At 46.3% G+C, this 21,053-nt stretch overlaps 1 protein-coding gene across 12 annotated transcripts in view; it reads left to right on the top strand.

The window, feature by feature from the left end:
• Window positions 1-21,053, top strand: part of LOC309885593 (dual specificity testis-specific protein kinase 2-like) — an 84,452-nt gene that overhangs the window by 14,601 nt on the left and 48,798 nt on the right. For 9 of the 12 annotated variants that reach the window (XR_014318824.1, XR_014318825.1, XR_014318826.1 and 6 more), the window contains exons 4-11: window positions 1,601-1,800; window positions 7,008-7,129; window positions 7,271-7,319; window positions 8,348-8,497; window positions 9,820-9,993; window positions 10,580-10,663; window positions 12,015-12,101; window positions 13,613-13,829. Coding sequence is in view for 1 of the 12 variants with exons in the window: in XM_082775704.1 (XP_082631830.1) it covers window positions 1,601-1,800; window positions 7,008-7,129; window positions 7,271-7,319; window positions 8,348-8,497; window positions 9,820-9,993; window positions 10,580-10,663; window positions 12,015-12,101; window positions 13,613-13,714 (968 nt within the window). In the remaining 11 variants the exon portion in view is untranslated. Of the gene's footprint in view, window positions 1-1,600; window positions 1,801-7,007; window positions 7,130-7,270; window positions 7,320-8,347; window positions 8,498-9,819; window positions 9,994-10,579; window positions 10,664-12,014; window positions 12,102-13,612; window positions 14,776-15,401; window positions 15,926-17,713; window positions 17,923-21,053 lie in introns of those variants that run through there. The other 3 variants (XR_014318833.1, XR_014318834.1, XM_082775704.1) reach the window with 3 other exon arrangements.

Raw genomic sequence — 21,053 nt, 5'->3', positions numbered from 1 at the left:
CAGCAGTCTCCATGCCCACTGGTTGGTGGAGATGAGACCTTTCCTGCTCATGGGCAGCTCTGGGGCCCTGGTCCTACAGGTGTTTGCTATGAAATGAAGTAGGAGCCCATGTGTTGTCTTGATTTTGGTGGGACTAGATTCTTGCAGTCTGTGTGGGACTGTCCAGTGTCAGCAGCTTTCAGGTTTGGCTGATTTCAGAACTTTGTGCTGCTGTTCCCCTGCTGTGCAGCTCCCTGAGTCTCAGCCCAGAGCTTGCCTGCTGTTTGTACTAGGGATTTCTGCCCTGCTCAGTACCATCTACATGCCCACACTCAGCTCTTCCTGAGTTCCTGTCCCAGCTTAGCTCTGACACCATGTCTGTCTGTCCCCACTTGGCCTGTGTCCCCACAGGACTGTGGATGGATGTGGAGGTTAGTGCAAGTATTTTATGCATGTCTCTGCAGATTTTGCATCACTCTGTAGAAGTGAAGTAACCCTGAAATAATCCATGAGATCAAGGGATGCTAATACAGCTCCTTTTGCAGTGCAGCACCTAGGACGGGAGCTTAGGGAGGTCAGAGCTTATCTTTGCTTCAGGTGGAGGCTTTGAAGATTCACCTTTCTGTCAACTGTTGTCTCAGTTACAGTCTAGCAAAGTGGCTCAGGAATCTGAGCATGTGCTATGAGTGGAAAGTGCTAGGACAACATTGTAGTGGACTAATGGCTGTTAAAAATTATCTAGAAGTATGTACCTTATTCAAATCTCAGACAGTGTCAGAAGCCCTTTTTCCACTTCCTTTGGATTTGTGTCCCCTGCATCTTTGGAAATAACTGGAGGCAAGTGATGCAGGAGGAATGAAAGGATGGCATATGACTTTGAAGGAGTCTGAACCTGGTTCTGTTAAAGGCAGAAAGGGGAATGGAGGGAGGGGGCTGTAGAGTTAAGTATCAGAGCAGTAGAAAAACAAGATAATTTAGTAGAGGGAGCTGGGTGGTTAGAGACAGGTTTGGGTTACACAGATAGGAAAAGAGTTGTTGGGGCATTTCCTTGTTTGATTCTTTAGGTCTTGTAATAAACAGAAGGTACCTGCTGAGTAAGGACCCTTTTAAGATTGCATGTTTTGTGCTAACATGCTCAATCAAAGGCCTGTCTAGAGGTCTGGGATGATGAAAGTTGCATTCATTAGTAAGTCTCATGTGACCTATGTTAAAAGCCCAGTTTTGACATGGCAGCTTTTAACCCAGTGTAAGCTGGCTGAGTAAGATAGCATTCACCAGATTTTTCTTGGGCTGCACATGCATGTGGTGATGGTGATGCATGCTGATATCCTAGACCCTTGGAAAGGATAAGTGAATATATGGTGATTTGACATCTTTAAATGCTAGTATAAAGAAGTCCAAATACAACCTGCATATGGTAGGCCTAAGCCCTTATCAGAGGGAGAGTGCCCATGGATGCTTCCCATTGCAACGTGTACTTCAAGGTGCATCATGGCACAACAGTGACTTGTTTACTGCTGCTCTGTTCTTGAGGCTTCATGCAGCTCTGGTCTCTAGTGCAGGTACTTGTTTTATGTACAAATGCTGCTTTTGGCTCACTGTGAGATGCACTGTGTTTCAGCTGCTGCCACCATGATGTGCAAGGCAGGGCTGATCACCCCAGAGCCCTCCGACCCCATGCAGTACTATGGCGAATCATCTGACACCTGCTACCACATGGACCGCTGGCAGAGGCTGTGCACAGCTGTCAGGAAGCTGGAGTTCTGGGAAAACTTCAACACTGAACTGATAGGTAGTGGCTTCTTCTCCAAGGTCTACAAGGTAAAAGTGCTGGGACTGACCCAACGTAGCATGAGACTGCTGCTCTGATGTATAGGCAGCCCACAGTCCTTGTGAGAGCACCTGAATACCTGCTGAGTCTGTGCAGATGGTGCCTCACTTGAGGAACCATCCCCCAGCTTGTTTCCTCATCTTTATCCCTCCTGGCTCACCCTGGCAGGTTGGCTGAGGTGAGGGAGGAGAGGACTCTGCGTACCTAGCACATCACCTTTGATATGCATCTTCTTTTCTATAGTGTAAAATGAGACAGGAGGACTTGATCAAGCAATGTTTGTTGACTGTCACCTACCAATACAACAGGCTTGTCAGGGAGCTAAACAGGGGTATTGGATGATTTATGGGGATATTTATGTTCTGTGCAGTTTTTTTGTTAAAACTGTGACACAATACATTGAGAAAAAGAATGTAAAATCAAGTTGTGTATGTCTCTGTCGTGGTTTAACCCGGCCGGCAGCTAAACACCACGCAGGCGTTCGCTCACCCTCCCCCCTCCCTCTCTGGGACGGGGGAGAGAAATGGAAAGTGAAGCCCGTGAGTTGAGATAAAGACAGTTTAATAAGACAGGAAAATAATCATAACAAAAATAATAATAACAATAATAATAATAATAATACAATGGTGATAATAGGAAAGTAATAATAATATGTACAAACAAGTGATGCACAATGCAGTTGCTCACCACCCGCTGACCGATGCCCAGCCTAACCCCAAGCAGTCCGGCCGCCTCCCCCCGGCTAGCCACCCCTATATATTGTTTAGCATGATGTCAGATGATCAATACCCCTTTGGCTAGTTTGGGTCACCTGTCCTGGGTCTGTCCCCTCCCAGCTCTTACTGCACCCCCAGCCTGCCTGTTGGCAGGACAGAGCAAAAGGCTGAGATGTCCTTGGCTTGGTATAAGCACTGCTCTGCAACAATTAAAACATCGGGGTGTTATCAGCACTCTTCTCATCCTAAGCCAAAACACAGCATTCCACCAGCCACTAGGAAGAAAATTAATTCTGTTCTAACTGAAACCAGGACAGTCTCCCAGAATATGTGCCACCCACACCCCCTGGAGATGCCAATGCCATCACCCCTCTCTTGCTCCTGCTCTGTGTTACTGGTGATGCTGCAGAAGAGCAGGTGACTTGGAGTAGAGTCAGAGTGGGACAGGTTGCTGGTTTGTCCACTTTTGCCTCTTCTGCCTTCATGTCAGGAGATCTATGGCTCCTTGCAAGCCAATGTCTGATGTGTATGGTGTATCACCAAGGTAAATCTGCTTTTTCTCGCTGGGGTTGTTCTCCCTACATCAAGCTCCACTGGTGTGGGAGTTTAACCCTCTCTTAGTAAGCACAGAATCCAGGGTGTTGCTAGCTTTGCTCCCTATCCAATGCTGTTCCTCTGCTGAGGAATACTTTAGCATCTCACCATTGCTTATTTGGGGTGAGGGGATGGGGTGTGGAGCTCTTTCCCTGCAACCCTCAGTTGCCATTGTTCTCTCTATGAACAGCTAGATGAAAAGGGGACCTCTACCTAGGAAGTGAGACTGCTTTGCAAGGTGGCCAGATTTGCTCATATCATCTCTCTTCTAGTATACTCTAGAATGTGGCTGCTGACATGGATCTTGATTACTGGGGTGTGACACAGACCCCGTGGAAACAAATTGGGCCTGGGTACGTCATCACTTTTAGCTCCTTATCTTGACGAGGTGCAGGATGGACACCATGAATGTATATTTCTTCTGGGCCAGCATAAGATACTTCTGCCAGAGGAGTACTCTGACATTACTGTGTGAGATCCCTGGTTGGTGCAAGCAAATGTGGCCTGTTGAACCTAATGAAGCCAGACTGGCAGGATCTGGCCTTGGAGCTGCAGAAAACACACAAATTGGATAGATAATTGCACATTGCTTTCTTAAAACTCTGTCTCCTCCTTTGTTCCATTTGGGATTGGTGTTATGGTCTCTGAGTGCTCTTCAGGTCCAGTGATAGTGCACTAGTGCTGTTCAAAGGGTATCTCTAGCCAAGGGTATATGGCAGCTGTTTTCAGACTGGAGCAATACATGACAAATACCTCTCCTCACCATGCCATCCCTCCAATAATTCATTTCCCCACTTACACAGCATGTTGTTGCCATCACTTTCTCTTTCCTTTATCTAGCAGGTTTTCATAGTAAGGACTGCTGTCTCCTGTGTGTGATGTTTTCCTTCTGCCCTAGCAGTAAATTGAGATTCTAGCAATAGGTGGTCTGGATGCATGGATCTTGAATGAAAATGGAATAAATTCCTGAAGCAGAAGAAGGAAAAGAAATGTTAAAACGAACATCAATGGTACGGGTTAAACAGTTAGAGGACAGTGGAGGAGGACTTGGTACAAGCACAAGTCTTTTGTAGGGACCTGATGTTTGTCTGTGGACTTGAGCACAAAAGTAACTGATTCCTCTCAGGTCAGCCAGTGTCCTGTAGACTCATAGCCCTAAGCAGCAGTGCCCCTGCTATAAAGCATCACTGGTGATTGTCCTTTGAAGCTCTTTGCCAATGTGGATGCTGTCTTCCACACTCCCACGACATGGACATAGACTCCCCTGTATGTGATGCTGGCACTGAAAGGCTGCCTGTTGCTTGTGCCATCCCTTGTCCTGAGGAACAAGGATTCACTTGGTTTCACATGGGGACTCAGACCAAGGCATGACCTGCTGCTCAGTGAATTATGTAATGCGTAACCTGAGTACAAGGTACTTTCCCTCTTTTTCTGTCTTAGTTTTCTGATGTGGAATAAGGAACTATTCAAGTGCAAGTTTTGCTCAGGGAAGTCATGAAGCTCCTTTCATTGATTGTTATCTGGTGCGTAGGGTCTGAGGTGCTCAAAAGCAGGAGAGAAGTGATATATTTTCTGGTACTGGTTTAAGGCATTGCCCAAGGTGAACCTCTGAATAATGTCATCTTCTTTTGGCCCCCAAAAAGCTTCACAAGCATTAGGAGGTATGGTTCCACTCCCAGTTGCATGGTCTGCAAATTCCCACTGCCAGATTTTCACCTTTATTTCACTGCTTGAGGCTGACACTGGCCCTTTACCCTCATCAGTTTTTAGCATGAAGTGAGAATACCTTGGAGGGTTCTCTGCACACTGATCTAGGGCAGCACTGGACAGGGTATGATTTAGAGCAGTCCAAGGGGTGCTCCAGGTTGGCCAGCGTAGTTTTAGGGCCTGCGAGTTTGGAAGAGGCCTTCTGACTGCAGGTGCTCCAGCGAGCCTCTGATCAGCCTAGGAGTGTCTCTTGTGCTACAGTCTCTCCAAGCTCAGTGGATTCTGTCCAATACAAAGAAAATTTTAGTAATCTTTTCTATCACAGAAGCTTGTTTCCAGGTTCAGAGTCAGGATTGTGATAGGGAACAAATCTGATTTGTCAGAGCAGAGCCAGTGTTATCTCCTAAATTTCCACTTCAGTGTCTTTTTTCTAAGCTAACAGTAAAGCTGAGAGAAGACTAGGGTTATGGCTGGGTTATGGACTAATAAAGCAAGGATCTGTCTATTGTTGAACTGTGATGGGTAGCACTATAAAATTGACTAATTACCCTAATTATTGTGCCAGCAATCAGCTGTTGCTAGAGAGGAAGGAGGCAAGAAGTTAAAAATTAATTACGGGGGGGAGAAGACGCCAGCTCAGGGGGCTCTCCGTCATGACCTAGCAGTTCAGCCTTTGTGCATGAGGTGGGTGTTGCCTGAGGTCCGATCCCCAGTAACTGGAGGCCCCCGAGTCGAGTAACGACTAATTGTGGTTATGTCGTCTCATCAGGTGATGCTGTCAAAGCCCTGGTTTCCTTATGACCTGCTGGAATACACAGGCAGGCTTATTCCAGCAATAAGCACAGGCTGTCAGGTTGTGTTCCTTCAGAATGGAAGCAACAGTTCATATTTCTTCCAAGACAATTTGTTTTGTGATCCTGATTATAATCAACCTTTCTCTCTTTTCAGCTTAGCTAGGTCTTACATGTAGCTCTTTGTTCTCTTCACATGTTCTGGTAACCTTTAAAGTAGTCATCACAGAGAGCAATGGGTGATGCTTTGGGTCTCAGACTGCTGCTTTGAAACCATTTTATGCTGTTTGAACGATCTTGATGTGAAAGCAAACAAAAAAAAACCCTAAACCTCAAGATGAGAGAAAGTAAAACATCACCAGATTCCCTATTCATTCTGGGGCAAATGTCAGGACATCAGTGTGGGCCATACCTGATATATGAGTCTCCATAAAGCTGACTTTGATCAACGATTGAAATATTCAAGTATCACAATGCCTTGTGATGTAATCTGGAATCTGCTATTCGTAACCTCTACCCAGATTTCATGAGTTGCAGTGCAGGGACCTTGGATGGTCCTGTCCGTGCTGAAAGTTGGGGGACTCCTGTATGTCTTGCAGCCTGCATGAAACCCCTGCATGCAGTACTGTCCAAACATGGTACGTTCATGGGGGACAGCAAATTTCCCCTTAAAAATGCCTGCTCAGTCTGTTATGTGTTATAAGTTTGAGGAACAACATTTTGTTTTCTGTTCTTTACTTTCCCATATCCCTGCTAGAGGGAAGCCCTAGGAGTGTAGTATGTCTGGTAATCCACAGCAGAGGTTCAGGTTAGCATGTGAATGGGAAGAAGACTCAGGGCCTCTGTCCAGGGGCACTGGGGAGAGATGAGCTGGCTCTGCACTTTCTTCATTGTGTCTGACTAGCAGAGACTGTCTAGATGGGGAGCCAGGTGTTGGCAGGGCTCAGAAGGCAGTGGGGATGAAGAATGTGACAGCAACCTTGTGCAGTGACCAGACCCAGGCAGGAAGGAGGGATGGAGGTGGGTAGGCTATGGTTGGGATGGGCCATTGAGTGTAAGGCATTGGAGAGGAGAAGGTCAGCCCTTCTGTAACTTAGTGTGGGCTGAGGAATTGCTCCAGCCAAAGTTACCGAAATTTTGACTGAGAAACTGCTTAGTGCTATGTTGTGACAGGAGGTATTTAGCTGTCTCCAGCCTCCAAGTCAGACATCACTGGTGGGGAGCTTGTGTTGGAGGGACAGCACCTTGCCCTTGTGCAAATCATTGTGCAAAGTTCTGGGCAGCAGGGAAATGAGATTCAGGACTTTGGTTAGGAATGGATACTGTTGTCCAGAGGGGCTAGAAGACATCTGTAAGCTAACAGATGTCCTGCTCCAACCTTGGATCCAGGTGACCCAGGCTGCTGCTTGTAAAGTGATGGTGGTGAAGATCTACAAGAACAACGTGGACCAAGAGGTGATTGTACGTGAGATCAGCCTGCTGCAGAAGCTGTCCCACCCCAACATTGTCAGGTGGGCGCATCCTCTGGCCATGACTAGTGTCACTGGCAGGGGCTGGAGTTGGTCAGTGTCTATAAAGCAGTTCTGTGGAAAGGGAATAAACAGAACCTTGATAGCTTGTTTTTCTCTTGTCTCGTCTCTTCTCCTGCTTAGGTACCTTGGGATATGTGTGAAGGATGACAAGCTGTACCCCATTCTGGAGGTAAAAGTTTCTTGCTTGTAAGCATGCTATAGGCAGTCGAGGACTGTGTAGTTCTGTGTAGTTCTCTTAGGGAGGATGGCAGATATCCTGTAATGCATACCTGTACTTCTCTGACACTTGAGCCTGTGAGTCTCTACTAGTAAGACGGTTCTTTTTGCACCCCAGTTGCTCATGGCTGAAGTGGGGCACGGTCACTACAGAACCATGAGATTCAAGAAGGATAGCCAGAAAGTGTTTCAGGATGGTCTAGTACCACCCCAAAGAGCGGAAGAGCCACTGGTTGAAGAACAGGAGTAGAGCAGATGCAAACTGGCAGGACCTTTAGTGTGGCTCTGACATGATGGTGTGGCTTAGTAGAAAAGCCTCAGCTGGTACCAGAGAGGCCTTGTCTTGTTCCTGCACCATTAGCAGCCTGAGGCACTGACTGAGCATCTGCAAGGCTTTTTGCCTTTTGGTTGCTGCATGCGAGTGAAGACTGTGGAAGGGTCACCTTGGCCCTGTGTTCTTGGGTGCAATGGGAGGAACAGTACAGGGGTTGGTGTGAGCATTTTCTCACTGGACAGAAGAGACTGCTAGGTGAGCCTGGCAGGGCAGGGGGCGGCAGGTGGCTGGATGCAGCAGGTACTTGGAGATAATGTGGCATTCAGCAGTGATGTGCAGAGGAAAGGTGTTGCATCACACCCCAGGAAGGGGCCCCCACCATTGCCAACAAGTTGTGACGGCACAGCACAGGTCCCCAGCGCAGGTGTGGAAAATTGCTTGCCAAGGTTTGACTTTGCTGTTGCATTGCCATGCTGGCTTATACTGAAGTCCCTGCAGCAGGGCAGTACCCGTACCCAGAGACCATCAGTGTCTTGCTGTGTCAGGAGGGGTATTAGCACTACACCATGCACAGGAACCCTTGTGTGTGGTGTCATTTATTATCTCTGTCCCGAGGTAGGGAGCTCCTGGGTTGGTGAGGGAGAGCTCAGCACCAGGAGAGCCTGTGTCCAGCTGCGTGGGTGCCTGCTTTTTGTCTCTGTTCACAGTACGTGAATGGGGGCTGCCTGGAGGACCTTCTGGCCAGCAAAGACATCACTTTGACATGGAAGGAGAAAGTGGACTTAGCTTCTGACATTACCAGAGGCATGGTCTATCTGCACTGCAAGAACATCTACCATCGAGATCTCAACTCCAAGGTACACAGCTGGAAAGGGAATGTCACCCTTGAAGGGCAACTATGTTGGGGGACCCTACAGAGGCACTTAGGGCTGTAACCTGGAGACCTCAGGCTTCTTCTTGGTCCTCTGCTCCATGCTAATCCCTTTGCAGGCAAGGAAGTTTTATTGATAAAACCTGTAATTACATTACATTCATCGCTTGTTAAGCAGAAGACCCAGCTTTTTAAGGAAAAAATGAAATATTAATGAAGGTCGGCAGTGTGGAAGCTATTCGAGCATTACAGTCTTGAAAGACATCAGTACAGGAACCGAGCTTGCCTTTGTAATCTTAGGCTGTTTGGTTGACTCAGTTCCTAACCAGGAAATCACAAACTACATGGGAAGACAGGGCAAGAGTCTGTTTCATTCTGATGATGGATTTCTTGGCATGTGTGCTCTGAAGTCAGTTGAGATGCAATTTTCTGTTTGGTGATAACTGATGAGCTTGGGATATGCTTGTGGAAAGTTAGTGAGTGCTGAAGGTTCCTGCCTGTCCTTTCTGTTTCACTATGGAGGTTCAGCCCTGAAAAAAGTTCATGCTTTCCAGGAGAAACCTGGGAAATCTGCTGTGATGATGGCTGAAGATACAGGAGAGAAGTGTATATATGTTTACTTGATTTCTCGTTGTCTGTGAGAACCATCTGGAGAAGATGTTCATAGTTTCTGCTAGCTCTTTGGGAGCAGATGCCAAGAGGAAATCCTGGGGAACTGAACAGGTTGAAGTCACTGCAGTTTTTGAGAATCAGTAAGATAATTTTGTAGAAATTCCTCCAGAAAACACTGTTAGGTATGTACAACCCTGGGCAGTGAGAAGGGCTGTGACTGTGATCTGCCTGCCTTTGACTGAACAGTGAACAAAGCTGATGTGCACGTTTCTCGGTCTCTTTCAGATGAAAGGATGTGGATCATTGTGTTCATATTAGGTAACTTTGCAAATCTCAGTTCAGGTTAGTTAGGATGGAGTGCCAGCACTGAGTTCTGGAAGGCTGTATCAGGAGGCAGCCTGAGGCACAGTGGTGATGAGCAAGCAGGGTTGCATGGTGAGGGCTCCTGACAGTTCTGGACATGGGATGGATGGTGAACAAAAAGTCTCCCATGGCCGCAGGCTAGGGAACTGCTCCTTCAAAGGACTTTTTCTGGCTTCAGATGTAGTCAATGTGTGCTGCCAGGATGCAGGCCTCTAGTGAGAGGAGAGCCAGTAATGGCAGGGGCTGAGGACCAGTGAGGTGCTACACAGTGAAGTGTGCAGGCTTTTCCTTGTTGGACATCTCATGTTTTACCCCCCCATGGCCTCCTTTCAGAACTGCCTCATTCGAGTGACACCACGGGGCCGTGAGGCACTGGTGACTGACTTTGGGCTGGCCAGAGAGGTGGTGGAGCTGCCTGTGAAGGATGTGGAGAGGAAGCTTTCTCTGGTGGGCTCTGCTTTCTGGATGGCTCCTGAGATGCTGCGGGGAGAGCCCTATGACCAGAAGGTATGGCAGTACTTATCAGCTCCTTGTTCATCATCAGAAGTCCTGAGCAAGAATGAGGGATGTCTGCTGGAGACATGTTCCAACAGCAGAAAAGCCTTTCCCTCCCACCCTCCCTAGGAAATGTTGCTCTGCTGTCTGGACCTTTGTTCAACAATGTTCTGCATAGCAACTTAGATGTTGCATGTGTGGCCTTGTTAAGTTAAACTCTTAGTTAAATGTATTACTGCTGTTGACAAACACACTGAAGCCTCTCTGAAGAATATGCTGGAAGAGTTACAGCCTGGTGAAGCTGTTGTGTGATCTACAGTGGGTGCCAGAGCTATGGTAGAAGCACCAACCACATTGAAGCGTGGTATGGGTCCGTGTTTCCTAAAGATAAGGCTCAGCCCCAAGTGAGGCTATGGTGTTTCTGGGTGGGTTCAGAAGCATAAGATCACCTGAGAACAACTGATTTGCTGCCTTCATCTTCAACACACCTTTGATGGGCTCTTGGGTAACTAATGGAAGAACCCAGTCATCGGTACTTCCCATTTGCATGCTTTGCTTCTTCTATGTATGCCTGGTCCTACCTATCTTCGTCTTGCAGGTAGATGTGTTTTCCTTTGGTATTGTCCTTTGTGAAATCCTGGGCAGGATACCAGCTGATCCCGAAGTGCTTCCCAGGACTCAGGTAATGATTTTTGTAGCCAAATTTAAGTGTTTTCTACGTGATACCAGATTGTGGTTTCCTTCTGGACCTTACAGACCTGACACACATGCATATGTGCATGCACAGATTTCTCTTCAGAGTTTTTTTCATGAGAAAATCTGGTGACAAAATGTTCAGTGTACAAGTGGAATCATCTGTAGTTTGAAAACTTTTGTTACATCAACAATATCAGATACAACAGTTTTTGTTTAGAGATCTTAATTCTAATAATTCATTTGGCTTTGACATTTCAGCTTCTGTATTGAAGTGGCAGGTCGAACACAATTTCACCTTGAATTTGTATTTTCAGATACATTAGGGTTAATATACAGTTCATGTAAAAACAGCAGGCGTCTCTAGAAACATGGCCTTTTTTCAGTATTTGCAACAATTGCTTTCCACAAAGTGAGAAGGGAAGGTTTTTCCAGAACGAGGGTAAAAACTCCATCAGGAAAATAGCAAATTGCTGTTTTCCAAGCAGTCTTCAGGCAAAAAGCAAAGAACCTGTAATGACCAGAGATTATTCCATGTTTCTGTAAGACTGAATGGTAACTAAAACTGCATCTCCATTTGCAAGATGAAAGAGAATTATGTATCAGGGGCTCTGATGTCTGACAGGACTAAGCTGTAGCTATGGAAACAGCTGCCTGGATCCCCTCAATCAGTTGCTATTGGAAGACCAAATAATCTACAGTTTCTCTCCTTGGCAACCACTGCTCAGCACCTCACCCAGTGCTGGTTACTCTACATGCTGTTTTCTACCTTTGTGGTTCTTGTTGCCTTACTCTGAGCTTTTCCAGGAGGATGCATTGCACTTCAGGGAAAGCACAGAGCAAGCAGAATGATGTTGCAACGTTCTCCCAGTTAAATGTCTCTTTTACCATCTGTGCCCTCCCGGCAGAGCTGGTACCTTTGCATAGTCATAGTTAAAATAGCTGTGATAGAAACCATGAACATTTTAATCTTTAATTAAATCAGCTTTAATCCATGAACATTTTTTGCTTTAACACCTTGAGAAGGGTGAAGACCCTTTAATGGACTTTATGGCTCAAGCATTGATTACTTTTTCATTGCTTCTTACTGTAAAACCCTTTTTATCCTGGTGGTTTTGAGGTGGAAGGGTGGCATTTGCAGCTAAGAAAAATGTAAAACCCAGACAAGGCCTATCTTAATAAGCAAAGGATATATAGGACACATCTTGAGTAAAAGAGGGGCTTGAGACCTATTTTTCCCATTTTCCTGGGGAGGCTGCATAACTGACTGCATGTAGTCATGGCCAACTCAGCCTCTTCCTGTCTGGCTGTTGACCCATGCTCTACCCCTTCCTCAACAGGATTATGGCTTGGATGTTGCTGCCTTCCAAGGGATGATCAGTGAATGCCCCAGGCGGGTGATGGACCTTGCTGCTAGCTGCTGTCGGGTGAGATTCTTGCTAGATTTTTTTCTTCCTTTGGTTTTCTTGGGCTTGTATCACACCTCTGTGAGAGTATGCTTTCAGTGCCGGTGTACAGGGCTCTGCCACTTAATCTTCCTGGAGCAGTAGTATGCTTTCATCTATTGCATAGTTTTGCCCTAAGAAACACTTAGGAGAAGTGATCGGTTTGTGTATTACAGCCCAAAACATCACAAGGTCCTGCCTGTTCCCTTGTATATCGACCCCAAAGTGGGAAGCACGTTGGTGATGATGTCTGATCACCACTTAGCTAGACTGAAGGCAGAGGCACCTAGCTGATTCTTTCTGGAAGGCACTGCCTCACCATTACCAGCATTGCGGGTATCATCAGAGCACATTTTTCCAACCTTTGTTGCTTTGACATAAAAAGTAAAGGTGAAAGCTGGGGGACCTCCCTGTGCTGCCTCAGGATGCAAAGTAGAAAGAGAGGATTCAAGTTTAACTTTGAAAGGAAGGAAAAAAAAAAAAAAAACAATCAGGAGAAACTCGGTGATCATAATGCAACTCAATTTGTTACTCAAGGCAGGAAATGGAAATAATTCTAGCACGAGTCCCAAGGACATGTGAATAACTCGCCCTGGATCAGAGGAGTAATTCACATGAACAATTTGCTTTGGTTTGTATGTGTTCAGATATTGTACCTCTGACAGACAGTTTCCTAATGCAAATTGATTTGTAATGGGCTTGTGCCAGAAATGGCTCTTGGGGCTGTTCTTTGCTTTTGTGCAATGTGCAGGTTTGGGCAGGTTCTAGTGTGGCTCCCCAGGTTGGCTTCCCCAGGGCCAGGCACAAGAGCAGCCTCAGGATGGCACAGTGGGGGCCTGGGCTGGAGGTACCCAAGTGCCCCAGGCTGTGTTCCTTGACAGCCCTTGCATTTGTGGAAGAAACTGGGTTCTCCAAACAAGGTGTGAGGTATACTCTCTCCTGTAAGAGAAGGAGGGGGACTTCTCTGTCCTTCAAAAGGAAAAGGGACAAACCCCAACTCTGAGGACACGCCAATGGCACCGGGAGGACTGGGGAACACAGCCCACTGACAATGACCTGTGTCAGGGAGACAAAACAGATTCTGACTATTATGAAAAAGCCCAGGGAATGAGACATCTTCCTCCTGACACCTACCTCCAGTCTTTCCCCTGCACAACCCCTGGCCCTGCACTGTTCAGGTTGGCTTTGGGATGAACAGTTCCTGCACACTGTTGAAACCTGGCCTGACACACCATGACTTCAGCATCTTCCTGTCTTTGCTTGTGCTGTACTGTGCCTTGGGATCAGTCTTATGGCTGCTCATTTGCAGCAGTCTGTGCCTGGATCACTGTGCAGTAATGCCAGAAAAAGCTCTTCTGGCAGGTGCATGGCCCAGGCCAGTGCTGTTGATGGATGAATGTCATTGCTCAGCCATGGGGGACCCAGGAGAGCTGCTGCACAGCACCCACTTCCTGTCCAGGGTGTCATCTTCAGCCTCTCCCTTCTTGTTCCAGGTGGAAGCATTTAAGAGGCCATCTTTCTCCGAAATCCTGGATGAGTTGGAGGATGTTGCAGAGAGCCTGGAGCCTATGAGGGAAAATCAGCTTTTGGGCTGAGCTGTGGGCCTCCTGTGAGGCCTGGTGGAGTATTGCACGAACTGTAAATCAACTGTCTTGGAGGGTCAGGAGTGAAGAAGGAAGGTGGGAAAGAGAACAGCCAAGTGATGTGCTGGTATTTATTTAATCATAGTCTCTGTCTCTAATTTCTGGGTTGGAAAAAGTGGTTAAAAATGGAGAAGGGATTTATCAAGGGTATATATTTCTTAGGTAGGTTTTTAACTGATACAATTCAGCCTCAAGCAGCCTTTGTTCATTTGCTTGTTAAAAGCACATGATCCTGGAGGGGCAGGTCAGGGACCTGAACTCCCTTGCAGATGCTTTCCAAATACCCAACAGAAATGTAGTTCTCTCCTGCTTCCATGTGCCCCCTGGACTCAGGGTCTTCCCCTTCCGTACCTGCTCTGGCCTTGGGGAATCTCCTCTATGGAGGCTGTGGTCCTTATGGTGTGAAGGAGTGGGGCTTCGGCACACTCAGTGAGCCTCAGGGTTGCCTTATATTTCAAAGCCTTACAACACCCTTCTGGTAGCCATGCAAGGACAGGTACATTCTAAATCTCTGACTAGGTTCCTTGACATTGTACACAGGACTCATCAGTATCAGGCAAAGTTTTGGAGTGCTGGGACTATCCACAAGGTGCTGAACTGCACCAGGCCAAGGCAATGGGCAGGGTGTGCCTTCTCTATGAATTAACTGATAAATATCTCCTATCGTAAAAGCTTTGTCAGGCACATGCCACGTCAGAGTTGTCCCAGTATTGTATCAGTATGGATTTCTCCCCACTGTCCTCAGTCTGGGTTCAGAGATGGGAGTCTGTGTTCGGGAGTCTCTCTCCCCACCTCTAATCCTGCTGCAAATGCATAGCGACAAGCACAGTGCCAAGAGCTTGTGAGGCCAAAGCAGGGGGAGTTTGGTCTGGCATTATGCAGTATCTCACCTATTCCTCTGCCTGGTTGAGCATCCCATTGCCTCTCCAGCGGCTAGACATCCTTGTGGTTCTAACCTAGGTTCTAACCTAGACTTCCAGGGCTCATGCAGCCATTAAAGGATTTTCTTCTGATACTTTCTTCTGTGTTTTCTTCTGTGGGCTGGAGGAAGATTTCTAGGTCTGTAGATCCAAATGAGAGATGGAAAGAATGATGTCAAGAAATGGTCTGGCACTGCAAATTAAGAGAAAGAGTTGAGCAGACAAGTTCGTGTCTCTAGATCAGCTGATGGCTGCACCATCATCATGAAAGACAGGTTCTACTCAGACCAAATTTTTTGTGAGTGTAAATAGGCATATTGCCTGTATAGTGGTGGAGCAGTGGCTCTCTTCTTGCAGACTGTAATCTCTTAGAGCAAGGATCCTTCGTTTGTCCATGAAAAAGTAATTGTATAGTGTATAACCCAATGGAGCTCTCAGCCTTGTGGGAGGAATGATGTGCTCTCACATAGTGCTATAGACCTACATGTGGGTCTCATCTCAAGCTCTTGAAGTAGAATTTGGTGTCACATATGGCCCAACATCTGTGTTGTGGTGCTTGTATAAGGGAGTGTCAGTATTGTGCCAGGACAGAGATGTTGTGGAGGAGTGGTGCATTTTCCATAGGGATTTCCTTATGATCAGGACCTGACATGAAATGCACTGAATGGCACCAGAGTTATTGTCTCAACCACACCTCCAGAGAACTTCTCATTCCCCAGAGCTGCCATCATGCTGTTGACATCTGTGCAGAAGAAACCTCCTGCTCAACAGTAAAACTACTCAGCAGAAATCTTCCTCCCAGCTTCATACTGCCAGCAGCAAGGAGCAAAGCCTTGAGAAGTAGAATGGAATGGAATCCAGGGATGGAATCAATCATCTTCCAAAACTATGGAATCCCGTGGCTCTCATCATGAGGGGGTTATTCAAAACAGTATGTGTTTCTCTCCCTAAGGTCTAGGCTATTCCTGGAGGTGGTTCAGGAAGAGCTCAAGAGCTAAGATAGCCCCCGATACAATGACCCTTCCAATTTAAGGATAAGCTTTTTTTCTAGCACACTCATCTCCACATAGCCAATAGAATCCTTTCTGTAGCTTGCAAATTTGCATGAGAGACTTGAGGCCGTGAGATCCTGAGTTTGTATCCTTTTTATCAGCACATATTGTGACACCTACACCATAATCTCTAATTTTAGTAAGATTAGAAGTTCCTACGTATTCTGCCATAATACAGTTGTCAAGTTCCTGGGCTTAAATAGCTCAGTGGACCTGTACCTATGCATGGAGTTTTATCATTTAAGCATCTGGTGTATGTTAATGTTTTTGCATGGGATTAGTTTATATCTCTCCCCTAGATGTTCATGATCATCCTTGCCAAATCAATATGTTCCCTTTCTTGGGTGCGCAAAGGTCAATGTCCAATTCATAATTCTAGGTTGCCTCTAGGCAGCACTGTGGACTCCCAACAGTCAGAAAGGTTGAAACTATCACTCACTGCCTGGGTGAGATTCACATAGGTATTGTGCATCCACTGTTCAGTTTTCTTGACCAATGATACCATTAATACTGTGAGAAATGTAACCTTCCAGGTCATACCTGAGTAACCTTCCATGCGGTCTTGGGTGCCTTTTTCATTTTGATGTGATGGATCCGGGCATTCTGCTGCTTGATTCTGATCCCTGTGACCTGGAAGAATCCTTCCCACTGAGGTTCCAAGGTCTTCTCTGCAAGAGACTGTACAAACACATAATCGCCAGGTCGTCTATTGTGTCCATCTAACCCTCTGCCTGGAGTCCCACTCACATGCTTTCCAATTTCATTAAGCTGTTTACCTAAGACCACCATATAGGAGGTCATGAATTCATCCCCTACTTGCATGGATATTCCTCTTTGTATTCCATAGGGTCATCCATTTAAGATTTCAAAGGAGTTTAGCCCTTCCTTTGCCCTTGATATATGCAAAAGGGCTAAAGGAAGAGACTGAGGCCAGACCAAACTTGCTTCTTGTCCCAGTTTCACAATTTGCTGTTTGATTTGTGTGTACTTCGGTAACACTAGTATGAAGGGAGTTCTTTTGGTTTTATTTATCTGCTTGGAGGTAAGAAACCTACTCAAGGATTACAGATCCATAGGAATGTTATTTTCTGCACAGAGGACAGCATTAGCCCATGTAGCTTGAGCTGTGATAAGCACCAATACTTTTGAGCTGGCCATAAATGGGGGTGATGCCAGAGAAATTCCAATGCAAATGGCATTTTTGGCATAGTTGTTTTATCAGTGCTGGTGACTAAAGATGGCATGGATGTAGGTGCTGTTCTGCCATTGCTCACACAGTTGTATTATGTCCCAACAGTCAGAAAGGTTGAAACTATCACTCACTGCAGGTCAAACCACCAGCATTGTTCCCAGTTGCTTGGACATAATGTGACAATTAGTGTGAACCATGAACCATTGCCAGTGGGCCATCAGGAAGTGCAGGTTGTTGTGAAGAGAGAAGGAGGCTGGTGGTCTGGACAGCTGGGCTGAGTCATGGCAACCTCAGATAAGGGAACAAGCCTACTCTATCTTCTAGTGTAGGTATGGCTGATGAAACCAAGTCTACATGGCATTTTAAGAGCAGTCACAAGGGTGGACTCAGAGATGTGTTTCTACTAGGCTTGCCATGTGTCATATGGTTGGGACATCCAGCCACATGCTGAGTCTTAGGTGACCAAAGGATATCAGGCCTTTGCTAGAGGGACCTTTGGTTCCTGCTGCAAGGGCAAGTGGAACTGAGACTGTCTTAAGGTTCCATGTGGATGACAAAAGCTGATATTTGGAGGTTGCAGAGAACAGAGGTGGTCTGAGAATTTGGTGCATCTAGTTGACCAAGAGTTTCTCATCACTGGTCAGAACTAGAGGGAAAAACAAGCACAGGAAACCAGCCTCAATGCCCTCCAGCTGTGATCCCCTTGCTGGGACTGGAGGGCCTGGCTTTTCCACACCAATCTGACAAAGTCCAGGTAATTAGTTGAATTTCATATCTCTTTGTCCAGGCAACTGAAGCAACACCAATGGTAGGTGGAGAGTCTCGAAGGCTTGCCTTGATCAGGACCTGATTAGGAGCTGCCTCCCCTGCCTCTTGGCCATTTGCTCTGCTGATGCTGGCAACATGGACCAGACAATGCTGCACCCTATGGGCCATGCATTTCCATGTCGTTCATTGTGTCTTTGTTTTTCAATGCTATTTGGAAATAAAGAAAGATTAGAGGTTCTTTACCACATCAGTCCTGGCTACCGTGTTTCATCATTCTGGGTCTACAGTGTGCTGCTGAAATGCCACAAGTTTTCAAGCAAGAGATACCAAACACAACTCAAGGAACATCTTTATGCTCTATCAGCATAGCTGATGTAAACCCTTAGTGAAAAGTCATTTAAACATTATTAGCTATAAGAAAGTGGTATTTCGAGCACGCTGCCTCTTGGTGCCCTTGGTTTGTGGTAGGGTCAGTTGGCTTCTTAAATCACCCCCTTGCTTCAGTTAGGTGAGAACAAGGTAACAGCAGCAGTACAAGCATAGTGCAAAGAGTGTTGGATTCATCTTTTCCATCTTAGCATCCCATGATAAGTCAAAAGGACCAAACCACAGTGAAATTATTTCTTTTCCCTGGATGCAGCTTCTTTTATGCTGTTTCAGTAGCCCTAATTACTCTTCAGATGCAGCTGTCTCACAAGCTCTTTGCCAGGAGGCAGTGGACCTCTAAGTCTGCTGCATTCAAACACAAACCCTATAGAGGCACTGGACCTCAGTTTTATTAGATTCTAACATGACCAGTCATTGGTAGGAAGGAGACCTTTCCTTCCAAAGCCCAGTCCTGTGAAGTCTATCATCTTTAGGGTTACAGCTTGTGAGAAACAATCTGCAGCCCGGATGGACCACATAACCCTGCTCTTCTGAGGCCATTCCTAGGAACACACTGACCACGATAAACTGAATTTAATGTCTTAAGATTTTAAGGTCTTTGAAACCTCTGGGTGAGCAGACACCAGTCACCAGGTGTCTGAGGTGCTCCAGGCACTGGAGCTAAGTTCCCCTGTGACCTGTGGAGAGGTGCACAGTGGAGCAGGCTGCCCCCCTGCAGCCCATAGTGCACCACAGCGGAACAGATCTCCACATTGCAGCCTGTGGAAAGCCCACACAGGAACAGGTGATCTAGGGGGATCTGCCGCTCCTGGAGGGTCCCAAGACAGAGCAGCCCACTCCTGATGGATGGACCTGAAGAGCCGCTGCCTGTGGAGAAGTCCACAGAGGACCAGCCCAGGAAAGATGGCACCAGAGCAGGGAAGAAAATGACTGTGAAGGGGTGGTAGAAATGAAGCACCATGGGCAGACTGACTGCAGCCCTCCCTCATGTCCGTCCCCTGCACTACTCAGGGCGGGGAGGAGGTGGAGTAGGGTGAAGGGGGGAAGGTACCCCCAGTTTATTTCTTTGTTTCTTACTGCTCCAGCCCATTAACAATAGGTAATAAATTTTATTAATCTTCCTAAGCTAAGTCTGTTTTGCCTCTGACGATAATTGTAGAATGATCTTGCTGTCCTTATCTCAATGCTTGAACCCTTTACATTTATCAGGGGCTCTCAGTGGGACTAGCTTTCTGAGAAGCCCCGATTCCCCTGTTTTGAATTTATAACAGCAAACAATCTCACCTCATTCTTCCACTCTGGATACTCCTATTTGAAGCGGCTGGCCCAGCCACACTTAAAACATCTTCTCAAAGGCTGTTCCTGCTAGGATTTAGGCTGCAAAACAGGTTTTCTTGCCTGCCATTCCTCTGTCTCTCTTCCTCTCTCTTCCACCCTGTGCCTGAAAGTTTTATTCCTCTATCTCTAGCCCTTTGCCTCACTACCTGGTCCACAGTGAATACTGTTAGTTTTGCTCTCTGCTTTTCTCTCATCTGCCTTCCTGACATACACCTTCTCAGCCTCCCACAGGAGGGTCTCCACTGACTGTTTGCTCCATACTTCCACCTTCTGGAGCTTTTTTTGTTGTTTTTTTTTTTTTTTTTTTTTTTTGTATATCTGGCCAGCCTTTAATCACAAAATGAACTTTCAAAACCCTTGGGCTAAAGGGTCCTCAGGATTCATCCTTGAGTAATTTCTCATTCTGACCCAAAGTCTCTCATATGATTTCTGTTTTGTGGGTTGTTATTATTCCAGTTGGGGTCAGCAAGCGGATATTTCTGCTTATTGGAATTACTCCTGGTCTGTGGGGGGTTGATTCTTTCCCATTCTTGCGTAGTTGCCCACCTAATCATTCCCCCCCACTCTTCTCCAGTGAATAACATACTCAAGATTGACATTGTTTCCCCCCCCAGGAATACAGATTAGGTCTTAGAAACTGATCTAACTGTTCTAATCCTATAGAGTCCTCAGTTAAAGACTTTATTTCCTTTTTAAAAAATTCTAACCCCTCTGCTGGTGTTTGTGTGTGTGTGTGTGGGGGGAGTTCACATATGTCCTTGCCTCGCTGGGACCTCGCTAAGAGAATACATAGGAGTGTTAGTACTGTTAGTATCAGGGAATGGGAAATTACCAATATCTCTTCTACATTGTTCTAATTCTTGCCAGAGCCTAGAGTGCGTTCCTTCTGTAAGGAAGGAAGTGTTAATTGCAGTTCCTGTCTCCCTTCCTGGAGTGGCTGCTGCTGCTGCTGCAATTTTAGGATTATAGGGATGGGTTAAATTATCTAAGGGTTCCCATCTACCTGTCTTTTCCTCTGACTCCTCTTTCTGCTGGTCCTACCCCTTTTCGATAAAAACCGACTTACACCCAGCACCCAGCAAGCAGCATAACTTGTCTCCTTCTCGGAAAAAGGAGTCTTATTGCTTACATATAAATTTAAAGCCTGAGTTTTCATCAGACCTGTATTTTGGCCAAAATACAGCTGTTTACTTAATTGGTTCCTTTGTCCAGCTTAATATGCAGCATTTAATAATTTTCTTTTTTATAATTTCCTCCAATTTTGCGATTATTTTTCGAATTCCTTACCATTCTTCCTGCAGGACTGTCAGGCACTGCCCCAGGGATATCTCCCTGTCCCCTGGAATGCTTATTTCCCATTTTCCTAGCCCTTGCCAGTGTGCTGTTACAGAAATTTTTCCTCCTGCAGGGTACCACACACTAACATTCCAGTTCTAGAAAATGGGAGTGTACTGCCAAGCACTTTACTGTACACAGGATACCATACACTTACGGTTTGGTAGATTCTCTGGCATACTGCCAAGCATTTTACCATGAAAGGGGTATTGTACACTAAATTTTCCCAAGACTCTTCCTTTCTCCCTTTTACTTCTTGCTTCATCCATCTCTGACTGTGCCTCTTCTGGAGCTACAAA

The sequence above is a fragment of the Aythya marila genome (genome assembly GCF_965140915.1).
Source record: "Aythya marila genome assembly, chromosome: 19".
Lineage (NCBI taxonomy): Eukaryota > Metazoa > Chordata > Aves > Anseriformes > Anatidae > Aythya > Aythya marila.
The sequence above is the reverse complement of the archived record's forward strand: the minus strand, read 5'-3'. Positions and strand labels throughout refer to the sequence as shown.